This window comes from Seriola dumerili, unplaced genomic scaffold (genome assembly GCF_002260705.1).
Source record: "Seriola dumerili isolate Sdu_G_001 unplaced genomic scaffold, Sdu_1.0 BDQW01000187.1, whole genome shotgun sequence".
Taxonomy (NCBI): Eukaryota; Metazoa; Chordata; class Actinopteri; order Carangiformes; family Carangidae; genus Seriola; species Seriola dumerili.
The window spans coordinates 538545-566333 of NW_019174442.1; the positions used below are offsets into that span (position 1 = coordinate 538545).

Genomic DNA, 27789 nt, shown 5'->3' on the forward strand with positions numbered 1-27789 from the left:
ATTTATAAAAATATACAGAATAATTTAGTGTTATAGAAAAGATAGCTACCACGTAGAATATTAAGGACTCTAGGACTTTGTGGGTTTTAATGATGAGATTTTGTTCAGACATCCGGGGTTCTGAGGTGATGAATTTGAAAGACTTTGGTGATTCCCTCACTTTTACATATTTGTGGTTTTGAGTGAAATGTCTCAATTGGAGTGAGCACACTTTATGATGGCTGTGGATGTCAGATGTTTTTATTGCACTTTAAGGTAATTTTTTCTTAAAATAAAATTAAAATTGTTTTCATGCATTCATACTACAATACTCCCAAAATGAAGAAAACTACAAAGCATAGCAGAATGATAAAACATGTACTGTCTTTAATTGGTATTAGTCTTTGGATGCTACAGTAGTGTTTGCACAAGCTGTTTTAGCCAGACAAAGATAGAGTATCTGACAGCTCTGTCTCCACATGTCCATCATGACATCCACATGATGATCCAGAGGAACTGAAAATGTGACAATCTAGTGTCACGTTAGAGTAATGTAGGGAGTAAAGGAGCTAACCCTCACTTTGAAACACAAACTTGGCCCTAATATACGCACATATACTTAACCTTAAACTTGCACTGTCCACTTGTATATACTCTTCTCTCCCTCTCTATCAGTCTGTCTGTGTACCCCAAACACACCCCAGAGTCCTCTGAGGTTATCTTATAGCTGAGTTCTGTTCTCCACGTTCTTTGCTACTAAATATAGGCTTCTGACCCATCTGTGAGAATGATTTTGTTCCCTTAATATCACCATCAGCATTTTCAGCTGGCCAACAGAGACTCCCCCCCCCCATCCCTATTCATACCCCTAAGCTAAACCACCACCTCCTCCTCCCTTCTTGACACCAACACTGCTGCCACCCACACCCTCAACCCTCTGGAAGATCTGCCATCTGAGTGTAGGGTGGCTTTTGCACTTCTCAGGACCTGGGTCCAGCCATACGTAGGGTCAGAGGCACTGAGGGATTTGTAAACTTGTGATTGAGATCACCAGAATTGAACCCTGGGTCTCCTCTTCTCTGTTTGGTATTTATAGGTCTCTTTCTCCTACCAGGATTACAACAAAAACCCGGTGAGTGGATCTGCATCCCATCGATGTGCTTTGTTCTACTAATCAACCAACAGTTTGGATTTTAAGTCTGGCTCCTACAAAAAAGCGGGAATAAAGACGTGCAACATATTCCCAACCATAATTTCTCTGAGTTGTGGAGCGGAAAAAATTACAGAAGAAGACCTCAACAACTCAGAAAAACAGATTATTGCTTTTGGTGAAAATGCTTTTGATTCTCCCAACAAATGGCTCTGGGAGTCACTTTACTGCTTTTAGATTTTCTTGGTACGTCTTAAAATGACCAAAGGAATGAGTAAATGTGCTGACCATCCCTCTCTGTGGGCGTTACAGAGATTTTATATGGTGTTACTAAACCCTGACATGGGGGTGTTAAATCTGAGCACAAGTGGTCCCTAAGCCTGTAATTATTTAAGGGAATTAAAGCAGTGTCCAAAACCCTCCTTGTTAACATCTACAACTACTCAGACCTCATTCATGTTTTGAGAGCAGTTCAAACATACACTCAGAATTGTTTTCTGGAGGTGTGTATTGTGTCCTTAAGGGTTGTCTCAAGCCCATTTGATAGTCGAATGACGCCATTACATGTCGCTAAAATGTCTTGGCTGGAAATGGCTTTTAAAAATAGCTGCAGTGGGTTGAGTTACAGCCAGTAGATGAGATGTGATGTTTTGCTACTTGATTGGGAATTAAAGAAACTACTGAGAGCTGAAGGTGCTGATATGCATGTAGAAAGGTAAAAAACAGTGTGACATAAGAAAATGAGATAATGTAAGACCCAGATGCATATCCCACACTAGGGAGGTTATAAGAAAAAAATGGTTATTAATGCGAATATGCTTCAACAGTGATTCATATCTTGAAAGATGAGACAGAGCAAAGTATTACTCCCAGATTCCCCCGCCAACATGTTCCCATGCAGGCTGCAGATTGGGGAATATGATCAGATGATATGAATAATGCCAAATGCTATTTTATGATCTTGAGACCTTCACTTCTACTGCAGTAGAATAGCATCAGGGTGCATTGATCATCCATTTCTGCCTAAACTACAGCATGCTTCTGTTTATGTTGACTCAGTCTCTTGTAACCCCAAACAAAACAGAAACATGCATTAAGCTATACATTTCCTTTGAGGCAGACATCTGTTTCACTGGAGAATGTGGGGAATCTGAGGGCACTGACATCCCTCCTTGAACTTGAAAAATGAGCAGGGCTCGTGCTGCCTGTCCGTTACATTCAGGTCCTGTGGATTCACTTTCAGGGGTTGTTGATGGCTGTAAGTGTTGAAGGAGAAGAGTGATCTTGAGGAGCTGGTTGAAACTAAAACAAAAACAATCCTTTTGGTGTATTTGAATTTTAGTCTGAACCTGAGGCTATGCAGATTTAGAGTTATATTACTATCAATAAATATTCCTTCAAATGGCCAATGTTATGTGAATTATATTATATAACTCAAGACAGCAAGCACAACTTCTTCAAGTTGCTGCATTGAAAACACTATTTGCTTTACTTTTTTTCTTTTTTCTTTTAATTCCTCTTCTTGCTTTAGTCTAATTTTGTACTGGACATTCAAAATGTGTCACTTAACAACAAAGAAAAACAACTCTTACATTACTTTGTTTTTGTCTCTTGAAAGAAAGAGGTTCACTTTCATTACTTCTATCCCTGGGTTTTTTCCTCTGTATGTTTGCAATCCAAAATTGTTACTGCTTACACAATATTCTCTCCTGGCCTTCCAGACATGCCTCTGGGAACACCTGCCCCCGTAAACAAGCGGAAAAAGCCCTCCAAGATCATAACTGACCTATCACATATCGCTCAGGATGGTAAGGCTGACATGAATGTGGAATCAAATTTCAATATGGCTGGGATACCTTGCTCAGTACAGTTCTGTCATATAAACAAAGTTTATGTAAATGACTGGCTGATAGGTGATAGTTACTGTAGGCGGGTACAAATCTTACAGAATAAACACAGTTATGTCTGCAGTACAATTGAAAAATAAGTATAAAACATAACACAAAACAACAGAATATCAGGATATTATACAGGTTTCTTTTACAGTCACTAAATGTGATGGTGTTTAAAATGGTTATGAAGTGCTAAACTTTTGTAACATTATTTTAAATGTTTCAGAGGAAAGAGGAAAGTAAATGCATAGACAGAGAGAATGAGGGAATACTGAAGGTGTGTTTAAACAAGCAGGTTAAACCTATCCTTTAGTGAATGTTCTGATTACAGTTATGTCAATATCATAACAACCCATCATCAGACAAGATTGGTTGCTGATTGATTGAAGTTTTTTGTGATTCTTGTCCTAGTTTTTCACATTGGCATGTTACTACTGAGAATCATAATCCTGCTACAAGGACAAACAAAGCATTTTTGTTTATGAAGACAAATCTTTTCAACAGAAATGATTAAGCATGTCAGTGAATGATCATCTCCCTGGTCAATTTACCTTGTGAAAGTTCATCAAATATGAAAGAGTTAAACTTTCTACACCTCTGAGTAAAATTTTGTTATCACATTTTCAAATGCTTAGCCCATTTGTTTGGGTGTCCCTTACCTAGAGTATGAGTCGGAGCCGGAGGCATCTGAGTTCGACCTGGGAACAAAGATCAGGACTCCCAAAGACATCATGCTGGAGGAGCTTTCCCTGATGAAGAACCGAGGCTCCAAGATGTTCAAGATGAGGCAGAAGAGAGTGGAGAAGTTCATCTATGAGAATAATCCTGACATCTTCAGCAGTGAGTCAATGGTGAGAGCCTAGTTAATGGAGAAAAACAAAACAAAATTCAATCACTCTCTGTAATTTCAAGTAAATTATTCTCAAATGGTACAATATGCATAATGCACCAAAAAATGCCACAAAGAACCTTCAACCAACCTTGAAACTTGGAGAAATATGGCAATATTTGAAGAAACATTTTATTTTTGTCACCTTATAATCTAATTTTCATTCATATTAAAACCATTTGAAAGAAATATAGCACTAGGACATCTGTAAATGGATGTCTTTGGTCTTTTACATTTCAAGTCACCTGGACCAATTATGGTTAAACTCTTGGTCATAGATTATTACTGATCAATCAAACAAGCAAGATTACGTTTTTTTAATTATCTGGAAGCAGGTTAAGACAAAAAGGGCTCAGAGTACTCAGCAATGTCAGATATAACATCAAGAAGAAGAAACAAATTTAATCAGCAGATACAAATGAATGTACTGTTTGATGTATGGTTGGTTATTTTGATCACATTTCTTTCAGGACAACCTCCAGCAGTTTGTTCCTTCTCTGGGAGGTCAGATGGGCAGTCAGATGATAAACCTTGGTGGGCATTTTGTTAGCAAGCAGGGTGGACTGAATTTCATAGGGCTACACACTGGAGGAGGAGCCCCTGTGCCTCCTCCAAAGCCTGGAAGCAAAGGTGCAGGTGCAGGTGCAGGTGCAGGTGCAGGAGGAGCAGGAGGAGCAGGAGGTGCAGGAGGACTGGGTGGAGGTGATCATGGGAAAGATGAAGGAGCCAGTGGGTGGTCTCCACTAAAAGGTTGGTATCACTTTTTTGGTCATTTTTAGGGGGATTCTGTTTTATGGCACGGTGCCTCTTTCTTCACAAAGGATTTAAATACACATTCACAAGAAAGGATTGATGATAAAATAAATAAACACACAAAATATTAAACATATTGTACAGACATAAAGATTGTCGTCTCTGTGAGGTGGTCAGGCAACCTGCAGACACCAAGAAGCTATGCACCCCGTCAAGAAATAGTCAAGCACATAACCCCTGTAACAGTGTGTTAGAGATATAATGTACTAATTTGTGGACTTTAAAGAAGATTTTTTTTTTACTTTTGGACAGAGCCAAGCTAACTGCTTCCCCATGTTTCCAGTAAATGTTCTGAGCTAAGCTAAATAGCTGCCGGCTCAAACTACATATTTAGTGCACAGACATGAGAGTGGTATTATATAAGTGGTATCTTGTATAACTCTCAGCCAAAAAAAATACATAAATAAATTAAACAAATGTTTTTCTCAAAATGTTTTTCCACAAACATCATATCATATGCTCCCGCGGTGCATGTTGCACTTACAGGAGGTGGAACAGATGACGCATCTAAGAAGCTTATTCATGTGAAGACATACATATCGCCATGGGAGAAGGCCATGAAGGGTGATGCGGGTCTGGTTGCCACTCTGAAAACAGCAATGCCTGGTCCCACTGAGCACAAGGATCTGCCCAAATACAGATCCTTCAACAGGTACTTCCCTAAGGATCTGACTTTGTAGGAGCTTTGTGACAAAAAGGGGCTTTAATAATCCTCTTACCTTGCTTTGCTAGGACTGCCATGCCCTTTGGTGGCTTCGAGAAGGCCAGCCAGTTCCTGAAATTCCAGCTGCCAGAAAACGAGCCGACCAAAGAGGAGCCTGAACCAGCAGTGGTATACCAGCATGAGATCGGCTGCCGGCCTTCCTTCAACCGCACTCCTATTGGCTGGGTGGGCAGCAGTGAGCCCAGCAGTATCCATATGGAGAATGATGCTGTGCCCTTCGATGGAGAGACCGACGAGCTGTGAAAAAATATTCATACTGTGATCACTCACCCACTCACTGTGCACATACACACACGCAAGCATGAATGCATGCATACACACTAGCATGCACAGAAACCATAGATGAGCTTACAATTAACTGTTGTACTGATGAATTTGAATCTCTGTGTGGATAACTGAAATCATACATGAAATGTGGTCATGTTCTTGCTCTGTATTTGGTTGTAAGGCAAAGAAAAAAGTTTAGATGTTACGAGAATATGAAACATCAAACATTTCATTTGTTAAGTTCATAAGTGGAGTCTAAACACTCCTTTAATTTGTCAGAAAAGTTGTTGTTTTTGTGAGAAGTTGCAGATTTTGTCAATGAGGAAAGAATGAATCATGTATGAAGGATTGATTTATGCCAATTACTGTTGAACAAACTGTCTTCATGTCAACTTATTACCATATTTGTTATTTCCTAGTGCCTTTTTTGTTGTTAAGAATCTCCGATCTTTTGTTGAGCTATGAAAACGCTACAAACTTGTCTAATTCAGGATGCATGCATAGAGTCAGTGGTTGATTCACTAACCAACAGTTTATCCACAGTTAACCATTTAAATTGTAACAGTCCTCTAGTAGAGTGATTAAAATGTCAGGGGAAATCATTTTGTGTGTGTGAAAATCCTTACCAATTAAATTTCCTGTGTTTGTTTGTTTTCCCAGGTTTTCTATATTTGCACACAAATACCAGCAATCTTATAGTGTTGACCAACAGGGCCAATGTCAACTCAACTTTGCTACTGTGTCATCAATCATATTTTCAGTTATTATATCAGGGTATGAAGTTCCATGAGAAATATCTCTTATTTTCATCTTACTGTTATTACTGGTTTTCCTTTGTCAGATCATATCAAAGATGCAGGCTAAAACCAGTGGTGGAGGAAGTATTGAGATCTTTTACTTAAGTAAAAATAGCATGACCATATTTTAAAAATGCATGCATAATTTTAGAAAAGCACAAAAGCATTAACAGCAAAATGTACTTAAGAAACTCAAAAGTAAAAATACACATTAGGCTGAGAGGTAGGAGTGTTATAACTTGACTATATGACTTATTACTTTTCACCTCAGGCAAAAACCACTGATTGTATATGAAGATTATATTATATAGGCTACAGTATAAGGCTAAAACCTACAGCAAATACAGTAGGTTTTCCTGGCATAAGCTGACGAGCCACTCCGGCACAGATGGGGGCGGTCATGCTCTGAGAAAAAGTGATTTGCCAGAATGGAACAGGGTTAAAGAAGGAGAATTCAGTAGGTGGGAAACAGGAGTGTGTACTAGCGGTATATTCCTACGGTCTAAGCACTGTCAGACAGTGCAGTCTACAATTTACAGCGACGCAATGAACACCAGCCCAGTATTATTAGGTAACACTGCAAACTTGTTTCAATGATTAGCTTGCTTAGCTAACGTTAGCTAACTGTCATTCCACGAGGATAGCTTACGTTTTCATGTAACTCAGCAAAATGGGAATAAAACAAATGGCCAAATGAGCACGAAAATGTGTACACACACGTATACTTGGTTTAAGTGGTCTCATCATAATCTCAAATGCCAAGAGGATGCCAAGTAACGTTACCGAATTTGGTCTTTACTTTACCCGTTTGTCTCGCAGTGTTGCCATATTCGACTGACAAAAAGTAACCCAATTTGACTGTAGAACCAACCCAATCGCCTCGTTTTAACCTATATTTCTTTACATTTTTGGAAACTAAGTCAGCCGAATTCACCGTTAGATGTTCGCGATTGCTACATACTATTGGCTGTACTGACAACTATCAACGAATTACTTTGATACGGAAGAAAACCTCAAAACATGATGATTCACAGCCAAGTTCTGGAGTTATAGGGTGCGCCTTTTTATCTATGATGCTACACGGGTTTATGAACGTTTCTTTTGCGATAACATAATGATATCCCCGGAAAGTGTAAATCCAATTAATCTAAAAATAGGTGTATTATGTTTGTGTGTTCGTATTTAACTGAGCTAAGACTACAATGTTTCACAGAAATTGCTGAAAACGGGCGCTAGGGGTTCGTAAAGCAGCCTACCTGAATTGCCACCACTGCTGCTGCAACTGTTGATCGTCCTTTCACCTCACACAACAGCTAATGTTGACTCACGTTACAGTTTAAACCCCTGGAATTTAGACTAACCTCTCGTACGTGGAAACCGTCTGAATGGTTCAAAATTATCACAAATCATAACAACCTGTCTGAATCAATTATTACCCAACCAATTAAAGAGAAATTTAACCAATTAAAGAAAACTGCCCAACCTGGAAATACTTTTTTTTTTTTCCAACCTGAAAGCAGGGGCGGTTATGACGGTCGGGCGACGTCATATTCTGCAACGTCTGGGAACCAGCAGTGTTACCTGGCAAAAAAAACTATCTTACCTAGCAACGGCAGTGATTTCTATTTGATAACGGTTTAAAACGTTCTCGTTTGGGTACTAAGTAAGTACAGTGAAAATAATATTAACAAGTCTCAACAAGTTTCCGTTGTTTTTCAAGTAAAGCAAAACATGTTTTAAAAGACCAACTTAAAACATATTTAGCTCTCTGAATTTGAGGCTGTGAAATATGTTTTTTGTGCTTCATTGAGAAAATACGTTTATAAACAACAAGGCAAGTCACACACGGCAAAAGAAATAATAAAATCATTAAACTATCACAAATTAGATCACATATACTGAAACAGAAAACGAACAATACCATAAATAAATAACTAATTGATAAATTAGCATAAATTGTTCTTCAATTTCATTAAAGGTTAGTATGATCTTGGTCTATAAATTAGTACAGTTTTACACATCTTAGCATTTCTTTTGCAGATAATTTTGAAGTTCAACAGCTGTGCACCATTTAGCAGTTCATGTGAATTGAAAAAGAATCAAACTACTGTATGTTTCTCAATCACTCTATTTCAGGTCCACTATAGCACAGTGATTTAACCTGATGACATCTAGATCAAAGGCCCAGTTGGCACCCCTGCCATGGACAGAGATCCTTGCGTATTGGGTGCTGTCCTTTGGCTCACATCTCTACTCTTTCTACCAACTGCACAGGTTCTCCAAAGGTAAGGTAGATGGACGGATATATATCAATATATTGGTTAAGTGAATTGAGGTGAAATGTTGTAAGAAAACTGAAGTTAATTCCTTTTTGTACCTCAGAACATGAAGTGGGACTAGAAAGAGGATTGCAGTTGGAAAAAGGCCTTCTTAAGGGTTTTAAAAGGGTAAGTTCTGAATTAAGTTTGTGTTAAGTCCAGTCCTAATATGAGAGATTTTGTGTCACAGAAACTAAAAAGTTTTAAAAAGCTTGCTTCAATTTAGTTTCAGTTTTTAAAAAAACTAGGGCTTAATCACACCGTTAAAGTTAGTTGTCTTTGTCAGGACCCATCAGACTTTGAGTGGAGTTTCTGGACTGAATGGGCGAAGACATCTTTACTTTGGACCCTGACTGGTCATGGCATCATATCAAGATTGACCAGCATCTTTTATCCCAAGGTAGGAAGCAACTTCTGCAGTGCTGTACTTGTTAAGACTGTAGCTATTATCAGGGAGATGTTTCAATCCAACACGTTCCATGTTCCTCCAACAGCTTAGGGTGCCAGCACTCACCATATATGGCCTCTTAGCAGCCAGCAGCGTGTTGGGGGTTAAAGGTGTGAGTGTGCTGCTGGTACATCTGGGACTGTCCTTTTCAGTGGCCCAACTGCGCAAACCTGCTCTGTCCTGGGCTTTAAATCTGCTGCTGCTCTCTACACTTCACATCCAACCACTTCAAGAGGTCCAGGTGGGTTTATCACCTCATTTATTCTTGTTCCTGGTTTCGGAGGGGCATCTTTATCTTGCATTTAAAAGTTTCAAATTAAAATAAAAAAAAGTTGTTCTTCCATTTAAATTTGAATCTGCTGAATATATTTTTCAGTGTTTTTTCCTGAGTCACAAAACTCCATAAGATTTAGGATGAATGGAGGCCAGCATCTCTATTGGTGTGTGTGTGAATGTGAATTTGGTTCTAAAACAAAAATAATACAAAAAACCAATCACTTTTACTACATCAAGAAAAAAAATGTTAATTTCTGTAACTACTTTTTTACATTTCTATGTTGATAAAATCATTCAATGTAAATGAGGCTAAACAGGTATATAAAGCAATAATACTGTTATCAAACCAAATTAAAATTCTCCACGATAAAGGCCACCATTCTTATCAATTTAAGATCAGCATGTCTCACATAGTCAATTAACCCCCAAGTCCTTTAATAATAAAAATTTGAGAATCACTGTTCAATCAGCTATCACTATTTGATCATCACTAAATGTCATATTTACAAGGAACACAAGGGGGTGCAAGATACTGAAGGGATGTTAAGCCAATTGGTCCAGCTCCATTATTCTATATCTGTACAAGTTCAGTGAATTTATTGAAAACATATGTGTTAAGCAGATTATTTCCAGTTTTTCCTGAGGATTAGAAGATAGGAAAAACTCAGTATCTTCTTTCAAGAATGTGAAAATGTGAGAAGCAGTGGGACAGATGCTGACAGACGGTGCTCATATTCTCAGAGTCAAACATTTGTTGCAGTGATAACTAAATTTAACTAAACTGCAGTTTATTTAATACAGCACAATGATGAACACAATTAGGAACTTAATTCCATTCATTTCTTCGATGATTGTTATGGAAACTGGCTCTTGTATGATAGTCTATCATCTCCTCTAAAAACATCCTTTAACTGTAGATTATCTGACACGTCAAGCCTGGTTACAGCCAGGCACCTGTGCTCCAGTCACAAAAGTTAGAAATTTGAATTTAGAAAGTGACATTGACCTGACAGACCTCTGCATGCCTCTTAAAATCCGCCCCTTCCCCTCCTGTGCTCACCCCCCTCTACACACATGCAATTGCATACAACTGATTCCTGTGTTCAAGCACAGCTTCGAAAGCAATGTCATTCCCAAGGTTGACCTCATGAAAATTTAGCTGAAGCATTTGTTTATTAGTATTTTGGAAAATGCTAATGTTCTCATTTGGTAAAGAGTGATTTTAAAAGTGAATCAAAATTTAGTGTCAAACTGTCACTATTTATATAAGTAGTCCCCAGAAATGTCTTAAAATAATTGGCCTTCCCACTGTATTTCACAGAGAGGCTGGTACAAGACGGAGGAGGAGTACTATCTGCTGCTCTTCAGTGTTGCTGTCTGTGGTCTACGCTTCATCAGCTTCAGTCTGGAGCATTGCTGGTGCCCAACTGAACATGGTGGACTTGTGCAGCTCTGCTGGTTGTTTTCATACACCTTCTATCATCCTTTTTTCTACAATGGACCCATTATCACGTACAAAGACTACATTGAGCAGGTAAAAGAGCCATCGGATGTTACTCCTGAAATAGAGACTTTGGCAAAAAAGAAAATTAGCTTGTTTTGTTTTTATTCTGGAGGGTGATTGCTGCAGGTCATCTCTCAGGTCACATTTTCTAAAAAGCTACCTTATATTTGGTCTGATGTCTGATCACTTCCACATCACTTTGTGAACATTTTCACACCCATCTTTGGATTTGATATATACATGTTCATTGTGCATGTTCATTATTTGGTCTTTTGGTAGTGGTGATACATCCAGGACCCGTTAACAACATGCTCACTTTCTCCACCTGCAGATGCGCAGGTCTGCTGAGGAGAGTGACAGGGACCATTCTGCTTTTAGTTACTTGGTGCTCAGATCAGGACGGATCATACTGTGGTGGTGCATTGCAGAATACATGATCCATGTAATGTACATGCACTCCATCCAGTCCAATGAGACCTATTTAGAGATTCTTCCTCCTTGGGCCTTGGGTAAGTCTTTACACTAGATGTATTTTTGGCTTTAATTCACAGAATAATTTCAGATTTAATGTTCCCCTGCCACTCAGACACACTCAACATGTTTTCAAGATGCAGAATTTCAAAACATTTTACCCCCACGGGATTTAGTTGGTTCTAAAACTCCCATCAGATATGCTGATTACTGACTCAGTCATTGCTCACGAGTCATAATCCAGTTTTTCTGATGTGTGATTTTGTTTGTATTTGACATGCTCCCTTTCACTTGGAGTCCTATATTTGTTGGAAAACCTTCTCCCTGCTTCACAGGCGGTCTGGCCCTGGCCCTGGTCCAGTTCTTCTATGTGAAGTACCTGGTACTCTTTGGCCTTCCCTCCATGTTGGCTACTGTGGATAAACTAGTTCCCCCAAAGCTTCCTTCTTGTGTCAGCATCATGTACAGTTTCACAGGGATGTGGAGGTAAGATCATATACCGGAACCCACGCCAGTTAACACCACTGACATAAATACAGTACTATACTGGTCTCGCGGCCAGAATTCCTCAACACTCCAGGTACTGGTAAAGCTAGCATCCCTGCTATCCTTGAGGAAAAGGTACATGTAATGTGAAGTGCTGTGAGTGCACACTGTGCTTTGGCAATCAGATTCAGACTGGGCACAGTGAATTGTCTCATCTTCTATTATTACTGGCAATCAGAACAATAGGTCACCTCAGCACCAGGAATATTATATCATTCTTTCAGACGATAAATGGTTTGTTCACTAGGACTGATTCTGTATTTGCAGACCAAATCTTTTCCCTTTTTCCTCTCTAAATAAAAACAGGTTTGTAGCAGCTGTCCTAAATATAATTCATGAAACAAAATCAAACACATCTGCATTTTAAAAATCACCAAAAACTAAAATGCAAGTTACAACTGTGTGTCAGTTTTAAATGTGATCTGACAGTTTCCAGTTTATGAGTATATTATGCAGTCCAGTAATTACACCAAACAGGAAAGATACTTTGTTTTTCAGGTTCAGTTCAGTAATGAGTTATTTCTGTCCTCCACAAAAAATTGGACATTATGAAATTAAATGTCATTATAACTGGTTCATTTATTAACCCCGTTCAACACTTTTGTTACAAAGCAAAGGAAAGGACTATGCCTGGTTTATGCTGAAGGGGTCACAATTGCTCATATTAATGAACACACTCGTTGCAGTGTTTGTTACACAGGGATAAAGCACCTTAATCAGTAAGACTTCATATTTAAAAAAAAAAAAAAAAAAGGCTAAAGGTCCTCCAGGATGCAAACCACTTCTGGACAAATATGCTGCAAAATATGCTGTAACATACACTCAGTTGCCAGTTTATTAGCTGCACTTAGCCCACAATAATGTAGTGTAATACAACAGTCCTGCAATAAATCCTACATTCATGAGGGTTGTAATGTTCAGTTTGTGTTTAAACTGCCTTGATTCAACTGAATGATCATTTTGGAGACTGCAGGTTGTGGTGTCGTTGAACTAGTTGCATTATACTGACAGGTGTTTCTATTATTCTGTCCACTTCATTTATATCAATAAGGGGAGGCTAAATAAGAGAAATGCCTCTCTGTATAATGCAATACAGTTGCACAGCAGCACAAACTGTAGCCTCAAAAATGATAGTGATAATAAAGTTTATTTATATGGCCCTGATCAAAATCAGAATGTACAAAGTGCTTTACAAAGGGCAGGCATAAGGCAATAAAGTAATTAAAGTAAAGCGAGGCAAATATACTAACACTAACATAAAGTTGAATTAACATCTCTCTAAAACAGTTTCAATACAAACTGAACATTAAAACCTTCATAAAGGGAGGATTTATAGCAGGAGTGTTGTGTTAAGCTGCATTAATTTTAGCTCGATGTACCTAATAAACTGACAACTGAGGGTCTGAACAAGGTTTAAACAGAACAAACATGCAATTAAATGCAAACCTCATAATATACAATAAAACCGTAAAATTAGCAGTGTCACTCTCTTCCTCGATGTAAATAACAGTGAGAAAATGCTGCCTTCATACTGAGCATAACATAAAGTTGAGATGTAGGTCTGTGTTTTTGGTTTTGCTGTAAAAATGCATCGCCTGTAGCCTAGCTCGGCCATCAATGTGCTGACACTGACGCACTCCAACCCAGCCTGTGTGTGCTGAGCTGGCCAATGTTGACAACATTGATGGAATGCATAAAGCTGTCCACCGACATCACTGAGTAAACAGCTCCAGTTTATAGACAGACAGAGCAAATAAAAAAAGAAAAACGCCTTTTCTAATCTTCTTAATGACAGAGCGCGAGCACACAAACACACATGCATCATACAGACTGCACATGCCTCAGTTTATATGAAGCCCAGTGCTCAGGTGTTAGTGCTACATTATTATGTAAATTTGTGACTCAAATATTCTTTATTTTTTTGTTCACTCTCAGGCACTTTGATGAGGGGCTGTATCGATGGCTCATCAGGTAAGAGGCACTTCATGAGCGGTGGACAGACTAATTCAGATGTTAATGTGCACTAAAAGTGTGAAATGTCATTTAATAAAAATCAAATGATACCTATCTATCTTATCTTATATTTCTAATATTTGGAACAGTGTGTGTTTAATCATACTGTATCTGTTATTTATTGCACACTTACTGCGAAGAGCTCATTTCCTGTGGGGTATTGAACTTGTCAGTTGAATATCTTAAAAAAAAAGAAAAAAAGGTGCCATTCTCCAGCTGCCTGCCAGTGTGTGTCATCACAATGGACAAGGATGCTGCATTTGCATGTAGGCTTTCTCATGATTATGAGGTTGCATGTTGTTGGTGAATAGTTCCTCTGTTGTGTTACTGTTCCTGCACCCCGGAGAAATGCCGTCTTGTTTAATATGTGCATATGTAATGGGAGCATTATGTGTTTGCTCACTTGTAGTTTGGACAGCGCACACTATTAGCTCGTCTGCTAATGATGCACACTTGGCTGAATGCAGCCTATTGAGAGTTTATGGTCCGCTTGGTAGATGCAAGTTGCTACATTAAGGCAACGCTAGAGTTGCACGGTTGTCAGAGATATTCTGCGAAAATGTTCCCTTGTCTTGGTTATTGTTTGCTAATTAATATTTGTGTTGTCTGGTTGTTTTCTTCTGTTTTGTCACGTTTGATGTTATACATGTGCATCTGCTTTTCAAATGTTAAAGATGAGTTTAAAATGAAATACAGCATAGCAGGCAGTGGCTCCAATTAATTTGCTCAAGATCCTAGAATTTAAATTGCAAATGCAACTTTCTATTTTAATCTGTGTTCATTGGAAATTGTTTTCTCCTGCTTAATGGCATCGCTTGCAATTATCCTACTGCAGATGCAAAATGATACCCATGACATAATGCCCCGACGTTCCTTCTTGTGAAAGTGCTTTTAAAGAGGTTTTAATGCAGTTCTGAAATTCTGTTGAAGTTGTCTGAAGAGGGCTAGATGAGTGCGTAGGTGTTAAATGATGTGCTCCACATGATTCACTGACACCCTGTCTCCCTGGGCAGCTAAGTGGCTCATTCTTTGCCATTCCACTACGCTTTCCCCTTCCTGTACACCGCCGTGTGTCTCAGGTTCTCTGTTTCACACACATATACAGTTACTGGCCAACAAAAGAGCTCTCAGTGTTTTTTTTAATGATGTTATTGCAGCTGTGTATGAGAAGGAGTGTTTGATCCCAAATCCTGGGATACACTAGTTTTAAGTAAGTAAGTGGGGGCATGGACTGGCTTGGGTAGAGGTCATCATTCAAATTTGGCTCCAATTGGACTTAAAGCAAGAAAGATCATGTAAACTGTGTATCTGTATGAGAGCTCAGGAAACAACAATAAAAGTTGCCGGACTTTCTAATTCCTATTGTCACTCTGTAAAGGCTGTTGTTGTTCCATCCACCATCAGCTCGCAGTAGTCAGGCATTACACAACACATTGTTATACACGTTATTCAGGTATTAATGTATATCTCAAAATGATCATATTTTGATTGACATCTGTTTTAAACCCGTTTACATTTAAATAATTTGACCAGATGGATAGATACTCCGCATGTTTAGGTATTCAGTTTGCTCTGGCTCTAACACTGGTACCTCTCCATCTGCTTTTGCACCCACTTTCATCTTCCAATATGGCCAAGCTGGCCACTCTATTTAAGGCTCAGAAAATGCTGGCTCATCTTTCAGGAACATTGATTAGCCACAGGGTGGCTGAGATAATTAGTTCCCAGCTCAGCAACACCAGATAGAATGTGATGTTTGTTTCTACGTGCGTTGGACTGATGTAGCATGTTGAGACTGTCGGCCCCTCTGGGACAGACGAGGTTCTCACAGTATCTGAGACCATTTCTCTTCACGACATGTGCCAGACTCTTTACTGATTGGAGGGATATTATTCACATCAAGTGGGCTAGTTGAATATACAGCTTTATACCGCGTATGATGTAATCTCATTTAAACCACTGTAAATTCACATGCGTGAGTTATGTGGTTGATATTTACTTTCATTTAACTGTCGGTCCTCAATCTGTCTATTTTTTTACATTGGACGTCAGAGCAACGTTTACTTGATTAAAAATCAATGAATATGACATGATCATTTCTGTGACAGGTGTTCTTTGCAATTCATTGGTGCATTGTGGTGCCATTTTCTCTCCTCTTTTGTTTTACATCTGCACTATTCAGTGGCTGCGATATATCCCTGTCCTGCTAAAGACGAATAATTCACTATATTGCCTGTCTGTCATTTTCTTTCACTGCTTTTCTTTGACTTGGACAGGTTATAATCTCCTTTAAACAAGTGTAAGACTTTATTTATTATTTCTAACAGCATTGAAGTCCTTTTTTTTTTTTACTATGTCTGTGCTCGTGTTTCAGATACATCTATGTGCCGTTGGGAGGTTCACGACACGGCCCTCATTACAAGTTGTTATCCACTGGCCTTGCGTTCGGATTCGTCTGTCTGTGGCACGGCGGCCATGACTACTTACAGTACTGGGCCCTGATGAACTGGGCGGGAGTTCTGGTGGAAAACGGAGTGAAGTCTCTCTTTGCTTCACCCTTGATTCACTCCACTGTTGTAAGTTTGAAATCCAAGCAAAACTGTATATGGATCAAATTCCCTGGTTATTCTATTGACTGGATGTTCGGTTAAGATGTGCCGACATGATGGGGTCACATAATCTGATTTAATAAGAGAATGCCCCGAGGATTCTGTCACATCTAATTAGGGATGGGAATTAATAAGATTTTATTGATACCAATGCCATTATGGATTCTGCTTATTGGTCCAATTTTTTTGATTCCTGATCAATTTTCTGTGTGGCATCGATAACAGGAATTGATAAGCTAAGATAAGACAAACAATTCCAATAGTTTGGACATTTTGGAACAGGTTCTTTACTGGAACCGGCTCTGGATTCCCATCCCTACATCTAATTGTCACAGTGAAGAGTCTGTTTCCAATACATTAACAATAGATTCATTCAGGCTGCTTTTGCTTTTTTGGCCTCTAGCCTTGGCGAGAAGGTTTGTGTTCTTAAAATAGAAATCAAATCTAATGGCGTACTGTGTAATCCACCTAGTTTATGGTCACACAGTTCATTAAAGCCAGGTGCTTTGGTGTTCTTTGTGTTTTCCGATTTACAATGAAAATCTCTAGTGGTCCTCCTGCAATTTACTTATTTATTTACTGATTTCCCAGGAGCAGAATTTCTCTCCGGCGATGAAAAGGCGTTCCATCGCCTTTCTCTCTGCCTTCTCCACTGCCATGCTCATCCTCTCTAATCTTGTGTTTCTTGGGGGGATACATGTTGGCAGAATCTTCTGGAAGCGTGTCTTCATTCAAGGTAAATTGCCGTCCTCAGCACTCACTCAATAGGAATTTGTGTGTGCTTTTTATTTTTGCTTTATTTTCAGCTGGCATTTATAAATGCGTGGAGCATTAGACATTATGCTGAACTGTAGGACATCACAGATGCTCCCTCCAGCTAAACATAGTATGTCCAAAGCAACAGAGGGGGCGGCTCACATAGGCTGAAAATAAAATCATAAATAAAATATAATGCAGTGATTAAAAATGCTGCCGTTCAGTAGGTCTGTATATTTAGCAGTATTTTCAGTGGATGAGTGAGGCAGCGGTCATTACTGGGGCATTTTCAGCATCTGTTTGGGCAAACTCTCCCAAATAGAGAAACATCTGCTTCATGGTTGTGCCAGTCCCTGTTTTGCTCCCTGTGTCTTTATTTGCCTCATTTGGTACCTAAAGCAAGATGGCAGGCTCTCCACAAGCCTGTCCACACATGATAAGCAGTCTGAGCTTCACTTTGCTGCAGAGTCAGCGCTGAGAGCTCAGCCTGGTGTTGATACAACATCATATAACTCATATAATTTATTAATAAGCACTGTTAATTCATGCTGAATTAGAATGCATGGTTTACTCATTTTTAAAGCACCAGTAATTGAGTTTTTGCCACTTAGAGGCAGCAGAACAAGCTGTTGTGTTTACAAGCTGTAAACACAACACTGACATCTTATAAAGTCACTAGTACTAGGTACTAGTGTTACATGTTAACAAACAGTTGCCTATTTACCACTGAGCTGAGACAGGGCAACTTTAGCTTTTATTTGAAGTTGTGTTTCTGGCACATAATTCACTTTCCCTGTGTCTCTTTCTCTGTCTCACCAAATCCTGAGGGAATTATCCGGCTCTTTAGCTGCTAAATGCTCAACTGTGGTCACCTGCTAGGCGCTAACTTTGTCTGTGAGCTGTTTTCTGCCGGGCAGGTAGAGCACAGTGGGTTCATCAAACATCTGCTGCCTGACGAAGGTCATATTCTAGTCACCAGTTAGGCTTTATTGTGACAGTGATCATTTGTGGGAAGCCTGGCAGGCTCACAGCAAATGGTGCGAAATACTATGCTTCCTCTAGCACTCCTGACCCCTTTCACACACACAATACTGTAGCCCGGGTGTAAATAAGTTAACAGAAACCTAAAAATAAGAACAGCGTGCTTGAAAAAAAAACATTTCTGTTGTGAATTATTCAAAGTAAGAACTAGAAACTAACAGGGAATCTCAGTTTGCTTTTACGGCGATTCATTCGGACCATTAAAGTTCTAAAAATAAAGATAAAACTTGGCAATGCATGATTTTAAATAGACCTTTGAATACCCAACTTCATAATGTTGTCGCTTCCACTGAGTAATTGTGTTTTTGTACTTTAAATTGAGGTATAATGGATCCACCAGAAATGCCTGAAGCCATTACTTATGTCTGTGATGTCTGCGTAATAAATCACCGAGGGGGGAGTTGCGGTTTGCTTCATTAACATGAAATCAATGCTTCTAAATCAGCCTGTCTGGGATTTTTACAAGTGCAAGCAGTAGCGTAATTGCACTCTGACCTCTGCTGAAAAACAAATTCCTCATCACACTGTGTGTCTATAGCTGTATATGTATATTGAGAATGTAAGTGTAAGTGGCCACTGATCACTCTGAAGTCATGGTCCTGAGAATGTAACATACCAGTAGACACAGTGCTTCATATTAGTTCAATAATATTAATCATCCCATTAAATTATAATGGCTGCAATGAAAATGAAATGGTTATGGTTCAAATGAATAAGTCACTTAAAACTCCTCGTCTCCAAACTATGTCATCAATCAGTACTTCTACTTTATATTAGTCGGCACTGAGAAAGTGAAATGATTAATGAATTAATTAGTTGACAGTGATCGTTAAGTATTTTGATAATCAATGAATTATGTCCATTTTTAATCAAAATCCAAATATTTTATTGTTGCAGCTTCTCCTGTGAGACGACTTTCCGTTTACTCTAGTGTAAAGTTACAGTAAACTAAATATCTTCTGGTTTTCGTTATTGCTCAAATGGAAAAAGTTACTTGAAGACATCATCTCGGGCTCTGGGAAATTCTTATCTTCATTTTTCATTATTTTCTGATGTTTTTTAGACCAAACAATCAAAAGTCTGGGGATCACCAGTGTTGGTAGGATTCATTCTCTGGGTACCGTGACTACCTTCAGCAGATTTCATGCCAGTCCATCCAATATTGAGATATTTCTGGACCATCAGAAAGACGCTGCCATTCCTCGAGCGATGCCACTAGCAAGGCTGAAATAAAGCTCAGTCTCGCTGTATTATTCTGTAAAACCCACGAGTTGTTCCTAGTTTCTGCCCGTCTAACAATATCAGAGCTAAACCTACAAGTTGTCAGTCTCTACTTTACTGAGCGGGGCAGTCCTTCTGATCACTAATCAGCTTTATATTTAGTCTTGAGCTGCCTCTCTGCCAGTGGCCTTTTTCACCTCATTTGAACTAGACACACTCTGCTAATCAAGTGGCAAAAGAAACTGGTGTAATTACAGCACTGTTTGATTAGAGCCATAGTAACAGGCAACTGGAGGAAATAGGTTTTAAGATCTTCCACTCTCCAGCTCTTTACCAAGGCTTAGTAATTAGTAGCTTTGCCTCTTAATAACATTTGGCTAGTGGTGTTTGCTTGTCTTCTGCAACGGTTGGATGACTGTTTAGGAAATATGTTTCACACTGAGGGTGTTAATGAAATGTACATACCTGCAAAGACAAAACACTGGGACGTCTTGGTACGACTGCAGGCTTGCTCATGGTGCACGCAGGGTAAAATGCTTTGAATGATTCATTTACATAATATTCAAAAAGTGTGCTTGAAAATGATTCACATGTCTTATGTGATTAACAATTACCTCGCATGGACTGGAAACATCATCAAGGCTGTTTTTAAAGGCAAACGCGAACAATAAAATAATGCTTATTTCCAAACCGCACAAAACTTCACTTCACTTCACTTCAACATACCATAAAAATATTTATCATCAAAATATGGCTTTGCAAGCCTTAACACACGTCACCTTTCTCTTCTGCAGACAGGAAACTGACAGTACAGCTGTGCATAAAGCAGCATGTGTGTATGTGAATTAGATTTTGACATGAATAGAAAAGAATAGACCATTGAAGAGCATTGTGGGTGCAGGTGCGGGTTACTGAGATAATCTGGAGCCACGCCAGTTGGGGAGGAGGTGCAGACAGCTGTCCTTACCTGCCGGCTCGACCCTCTAAGAAGCAGCTATAAATAGAAAAAGAAAATAACCGTAACACAACACAGTACAGCAGAGAGAACTGACCAAACTATTACTCTCTGTCTCTTTAGAGCTTTTAAAAGAATGCAAGTCTCGGTACATAACATAGGAACCTTTCTGTAAATCTGAATATTCCCTGTTACAGATGAGTATATCAGTTTTCTTTTCATTTCAGGCTGGTCGACCACGGCCCCACCTATGCTGGCCTTCCTCTACTGCTTTGCACAGATTGGACTAGAGAGGACTTCTCGCCCGCCATGAGTCACCTTGACTTTATTAACAGAGTGAGAATCTGTGCTGCCGGACAACCAGAACAACCTGCTGAGTCCACTGCCTCGTTTCCACCACCCCGCGTCTCTGTGGCGAGTCTGGCTCATGGCCACTGAACCTGTCCTAACCCGGCTGAAGTGCAGCTGAGCAGCCACTTTCCACGACCTGCAGGAACCGGGCAAAATCTGTCTGCACGCTAAGACTTAAAGGATCAGTGTTGATTCTTTCCAAGGAGAGATTTTTATATACACCATGGAAAATTTAAGTGCACATTAACTGTAATAGAATGAAAGTGATGCTATAAAATAAGGGCAGTTGCTATATAAGTCATATTCTGCCTTGGCATGTTTTCTACCCATTAAGCTGCAGTGAATCACTGTTATTCTAAGAAACTGTAAAGGAAAATATGGACCTTGAATCTGTCACGGTTATATGACTGATAAGGTATTGCTCAGCGGTGCAGAAAGCTGGAGAAATGCTAATTTCACATTTACTATCCTCCCTTAGCTCGCCACAAAAACAGGTGCGTATTCAGAGGTTGTCAATAGACAGAAGACTGATTAGAGCAGCAGGAACCTGATCAATGTCATTATTTCCCTGTAGAATGACACTAGTATTAGTAGATGCATTGCTAAAAAGCTGTAGAGCGACTACACACTAGCTTTCAAGTCGACAAAGTTACACTGGAATGTAGAGGAAAGCAAGAACAAAAACAATATGGTTTACTTTTTTATGTGTTGTTATGTATCACCTTGTACCTTCAAAACGTCAACCAAATTCAGAACCAGTTGTCGTGTTTGGATTAAAACTTTGTATGTCTAGTTACATGATTACAAAAATCCATTTCTCCATCCATTTTATAATAGATGCTGGTCGTGATGCAATGAGCCTCAGTGTCCCTGCTGAAACCATATACAGTCTGTGCCTGCTACATGCATGTCAGCAAAATATGGACATTCAGCTGTGCAGTGTTTTTGGATATGATGAAGCAGTTAAACTGCTCCCCCACTGATTGAGAAACTCCTTCAACCTATCTTAAATCAACTCGTAAAACTCCTCCAAAAAACACTGTAAACTTTTCAGAAAGTATTACAGAAAGACTTATTTTAGCAGAGAAGTTCGAAGGAGTTCTTGGAGTAGTCCGGTGTCTGATGCTGTTCTTTATTCTTCAACAAATCCCATTAACAAACCGAAATCAACAATGTGTTGGTCTGTGTCTAAATGATTTCTGACTTCCCCCACACTCTCAGCCTCAAATCCATTTGCAAACTTAAAATGTAAATCTTTAAAAATGGGTCAAAAATATATAGTTTATGTTATTTCCTAAAACAGTGTAAGAGTAAATAACGCTTTTCTTGAGGACTATTTTGTGCAGCGAATTAATACATAAATGTTCTAGTGGTGAGTATTTACAGCAGCAGGACAGTGTAAAAAGTTAAACCACAGTGCCCATGTTCATACTAATGAATGAGACTGTTTGCCAGTGTGACAATGTGGCTCAGTTTTTAATAGTGGATCTTTATGGCACAGAGGAATTAGATGCATCAGGCTCTGGATACATAGACAGTATTGAATTTGTAGTTTCAATTTGCTGTTTTGTTGATTCAGTTTTTTTTTTTTTCTTTTCATTGGATTTGTTGTTGACAAGTAAAATATAGAATATCACTGGAATTTTCTGGAGGTAGAAGACGTTTGTTGGAAAGCATCATCATATCCCAACAACATGAAAATCACCACACTATGGAGGTCGGAGTTCAATGTGAAAGTTCATGGTCAATGAAGGCTGAGGTTTTTACATAAAACTAGCTTTAGTAAAAGAATAACCAATTAGTCAATTGACATAAAATGAATAAATAATTACTCATTAAGTAAAACTGTTGAACCTTCTCTGGTGAAATGTGAGGAGTTTCTGTACTTTGTCGTAAACTGAACATCTTTAGGTTTGTTGGACAAAACAAGAATCTGGAAAATTGTGATGGACATTCGCTGTATTTTAACATTTTATAAAGAAAATAAACAGCGGCTTAAACTATCATGACAATAATCACTATTTAAGATCATCTGGTTGATGCTGTCTGTTGATACAAGGACTGGGATGATCGGTTTGATGAATTGATGTAATTGGAGAAAAAATCTTTAAACTTCAAAAAGTTTGACCAATGAGTAACAGTTTAGTTTCTCTCAGTTTAGTTATTGGAGATACATTCTTGAAAGTGCTGGCATCTGCCTTGAATAATTTACTGTGTAAGGGTTCACTAGTTTGTCAGCAGTTTTAAAAGGTAAACTGTTCTGGGAATTAGCATAAAGCTGCTTTAAAAAGCTTATCCGTGCTTTTTTGTGTCTTTTGAGCTTAGAAAGTGTGATGTTGCAAGAACAATTTGATCCTCTTAATATTCACAGTGCACAATAAGGAAATCAGCTTGAGGTGTCCAAGAAGATTAGTTTAAGAATGAGTGGATTTGAACTTGTCAGGAGTGTAATCACTGAAATTCATCATCGATATAAAACTCATGTTGCCTCTAGTTCTCTCTTTAATGTCCTGCAGCAACAATCGATTGTTCCCTAGGTTTATAAATTAAGTTTATCAATCAGTAATCCATCTTATCTGTACAGGTCTGTAGTTCATATGTTGATGAGTGGTGAATAAATAGTCGTATAATACAAGGTATTTTGTCAGGAAACAATATAAGTACTGTGTAATCTGGAGCCTTCGGTTCTGTTTCCATTAGCTGATTACTGTTCTTGGGATTATCACATCTGTGGCATTAAGGAGGATCAATGTGAGTGGGGGTCAGCGAGGAATCCTCTTAAATGAGCATAAAACTGTGAGGTTTATCTGACGTAAGATGATCAGCAGGAGAAAACACCTGCTGACAAACACTTTCTCGAAGTGCCCTCATCACCGGCGGAGGAGCTAACACGCAAAGACTGACAATTCTCACAGGTCAGAACGGATGCTGCACGGCGCCTATAGAGAACAGACAGGGTACAGTATGTATAAAATATTTATTATGAATAGCACAGTATGTCACAGTTCATAACAAAGTTCCCATTGTGCTTGAAATAGTTACATTTCTCATCACATGACGTGTGAACATGGAGGCATGTGCATATTACATGAAACCTTAAACACAGAGTCCAAACTCTTCTCTCTCTTAAGAATCTAAACATTGCAATATAATCTGTGCATATGTATGTATATATATATATACACATATGTTTGTGTGCAGGGATTTATAACCAGGCAGCTTTGTAGAGCTGACCACAAAAATAGTTCTGTGTTCAAATCAAAGAAGTGAGAGTAATTTGGATATTTAACACTGCTTTCCTGTAGGTATGGGGCAAAATGATGAAGGCACAGTGCTGCATGCTTCTCAGTAGCAATCAAAGGTGATGACTGTAATAATATAAATGAAATGGTAGTGCAGTACTGTAAAGGTCCTTCTCACTCTTCCATATGTCACATGTCACTTTTATGACTTCTGTTTATAAATGCAACAGCACAGAACTACACACTGCTCTCAAGGATCTTGTTTCTGAATTTTAAAGTGCACCTACGTCCCGTTTTAGTGCCGCATATTTATGGTGCTTGTAAAACATTTAGCCTCCTGAAAGAGGCGTAAGTGAAAATACCCTCCATCTGCTCCATCTTTCTTATTGGACACAAAATCTGATTTTTAGCTGGAACAGATTTGATCTTTTTTTTTTTTTTTATTGATTATTATGAATATAATCTGCTTCTGTTCCTGTTGGATAAAGTAAAATATAAAGAAACAAAGAAAAATAGTACATTTGCAAAGTGAAATAATACAGAACCTCTTACACAAAAGACCAATTTGAAAATGAAAGTACAAATATTACTGGTCATTCATCTGTGTCATTGGTGAATTGAAACAGTTTGTGGATAAAATGAAAATATTCCCCCAAAAGTAACGTCAAAGAAAACCCTTTTTGTCAATGCAACAATAATCTGTTCAACAAAATAAATATTTTCTGTCTGGGATTAGAATGATTGAATCACATAAATAATGAAAAACAAGAATGACAGTCAGCACTTCATTATGTTGTGTTGTTGGTATTATTAAAGAGGCTATTTGTAAGTTTTCTCTGCTGCCGAATGTGGTTTCTTGCTGGGAGCGGGTGGTGGTGATTGTTACTGTTTTTGTTACTTGACAAGAGCTTCTGCCATTAATGTCTTTATGACACGAGAGGTTGATACTCTCTGAGCAGCTCTACATCTTCAGGGCAGACTGGAGGCTACGGGTGAGCCGCTATTGGAAAGTGACATGGCGTGCCGGGGCCAGCTGGTTTGCAAGCTAACTTCAGTAGAAGAAAATACGTCATAGAAACAAGGAGAGAGCTCTTGGTGAGGAAAGGAATGAAGTTTGATGCTGAACTCAAAATGCTTGACTGCTAAGTAAACAGCCATTAATGCTAATGTTAGCAATGTAGCAATGGCAAAACTTACAAATAGCTCCTTTAAAAATGTATTTAACTTGTTTAAATAAACAGTTGTGGTTAAACTGTTGTGTAACATTCAAAGATTTACACCTTTGACCTCCACCATAATGTGATGTAAAGTTTAATCTAGAGCTGTGATCTGTAATATTACAGATTAAAGATCACAATCCACAGCAGTCTGCATGCAGACGAAATCAAAAACATTTCTGAGTAAGGCAAATTTATTGCCCTTGGAAGTTTAGCATAAAGACTGGGAGCAGGGGAAATGACTAGCCTGCTATCTTACTGGCACATAACTCCCTTTAAGACCAGAACTTGTTTGTACATGTTTAATTTTGTACAATTGGAGCAAAAAAAGATTATAGATAGGTAAATTAATTAACTGATGAGGTTTAGATGAGCTGGTAAGCACTGAACTTTGAAAAGAGCCAAGCTACTGTAGCTGTTGCTTCTAGTCTTTATGCCAATGCTTTGATTTTAGGGATTCAACACCAATTCTTGGTTGTTACAACGTGCACAATAAGGTTAGTTTAAGTTAAACAAACATAAATTATAGCTTCTATATGAGCCGCCTTGAGCTACAACAATCTTAAACTACGCGACTGTTGTGACTCCGGCTATGTCAGCAAATCTAGAGTCTAAATATAAATAAATAAAATCTAAATTTAATATTTTTAATTTCTTTTGTTTGTACATCAGGCATTAATATATACTGTGATACTTAATTTAAAAAAAAAAAAAAAAAACAGTGTGGGTATTTGACAATCTTCTAATGCCAAGCACAGCTGCAAATACAACATTAAACGTTTTACCTCAGTGATATTACTGGATGTTTCCTTCGGTGCTGGGAAGGAATTTGGTTCAGATCGTCCTGTCATGAGTGCAAGTGTTTTATTAGTTTAATTGTGGAAACCCAAAACCACAGTTACAGAAATTAAATCTCCACAGTGTCTTTTGGATAACGTTATATTAACCGTAAAACATTATCACTTATGGGATATTATTTTTTACAGCGCTTTTATCACAGCTAAGACTTTGTGCCTTGTCAGTCGGTCGTAACTGGAAAAGAGCGATCATGTAATAATAATGTAAGAACTTTGTACCAAATTTGTTTGCAGCTTTAAAGCTGTCAAACATTTGAAGATTGATTTGGTAGCTGAGATTAAAGACTGCCGTTACATAATTTGTAGATCCTCTCTTTCACTTTGGTGACTAAATCCCTGTGTTAATGTCAGGCCTCTTTCTTCCCTCCCTTTGATTTCTGAACGCCTCACGTGTGTGTGAGCAGCAGATTTAGGAATTCTGTGATGGAGTCAGAGCAACGTGATTTTAGCAGACCCATAAAGACTGTCAAACACTGGCTGTAACCCAAAGGAGTTCTCACTTCTGTGATGACATGCCCATTTATTTTTAGTAGGTTGAATTTTTGATGGAAATGTAAGCTAGGGAATGTGCTGGAGAAAAAAAAAAAAAAAAAAGTCTTTTCTCTCTCAGCTTGTCTTTTGTCTCGATAAGAAAGAAGACATGCTGGGGAAATAAATTATCCATATGAATAATAAATAATAAAGAATAGTGGTTATTGGTTTTTGCCATGTAAAAAAGAATACTTATACTGTATACTAAAGATAGACTGAAGCAAGAAGCAGCAAAGCTCCTGTTTCTACCAGAGGTGCTTCTGAGTTCTGTGCACAGTTAAAAATTATTTGTTTTAGAAACACTAGTATAACTACTGTTAAAATCAGACTACTGATTGCAATTAATATATTCTGCACTTCCTTATCAGCAATGAGCATAAACCCATTAATCTGTAAAACTGCAAAAACAGTTGAAAATGAGTCATATTTAATGGTTACTAGACTTTTGTTACTTTTTGTAACAGCTAAATATGTATTATTATTATTATTGCTTGATAACAGAACTCAAGGTTCTGCTTTACATAAGAGTTTGATGCATTTTCTATGGATTAGGGTTGTGTAATGAATGAACGAACAATTTTAGTTGCCACTTTAACAATACAATGATATCACATTCGTTTACAGAGATTTATTGTGGTTTTCAATGTAATTTGGCAGGTAAAATAGTATATAATTTTGGTATTCATTAGTAATTTTTAGGCATAACATCTGAGACAATCCTCATTTAAAAGAATTTTAAACATCTATTTTCTTTATTTTGTACGTGTTTTGTGGTGAAACTGAAACTGAGTTAAAATGTCTAATTAAATTAAAATGTCAATGTCACGACATACGTGACATACATTAAAAAACATTGTCTATTAGTTTTTGAACATTTATGAGTTATTTTGATTCGATTATTCTGCACAGGTCTGGTGTATTG

At 38.3% G+C, this 27789-nt stretch overlaps 2 protein-coding genes across 2 annotated transcripts; both read left to right on the forward strand.

Annotated features, from left to right (window-relative positions):
• The first annotated feature begins 858 nt into the window (after positions 1-858).
• myoz1 (myozenin 1) lies at positions 859-6270 on the forward strand. Its single transcript, XM_022752973.1, has 6 exons — positions 859-1111; positions 2851-2937; positions 3685-3872; positions 4381-4660; positions 5210-5375; positions 5456-6270. Exons 2-6 carry the CDS (start codon positions 2853-2855, stop codon positions 5688-5690), a joined length of 954 nt encoding a protein of 317 aa, XP_022608694.1. The 5' UTR covers positions 859-1111; positions 2851-2852; the 3' UTR covers positions 5691-6270.
• Positions 6271-6986: 716 nt separating this feature from the next.
• hhat (hedgehog acyltransferase) lies at positions 6987-21812 on the forward strand. The gene is made up of 12 exons (XM_022752960.1): positions 6987-7082; positions 8648-8796; positions 8894-8958; positions 9116-9229; positions 9324-9518; positions 10875-11087; positions 11389-11566; positions 11864-12014; positions 14010-14045; positions 16462-16663; positions 17288-17432; positions 20897-21812. Exons 2-12 carry the CDS (start codon positions 8676-8678, stop codon positions 20980-20982), a joined length of 1506 nt encoding a protein of 501 aa, XP_022608681.1. The 5' UTR covers positions 6987-7082; positions 8648-8675; the 3' UTR covers positions 20983-21812.
• Positions 21813-27789: the final 5977 nt, after the last annotated feature.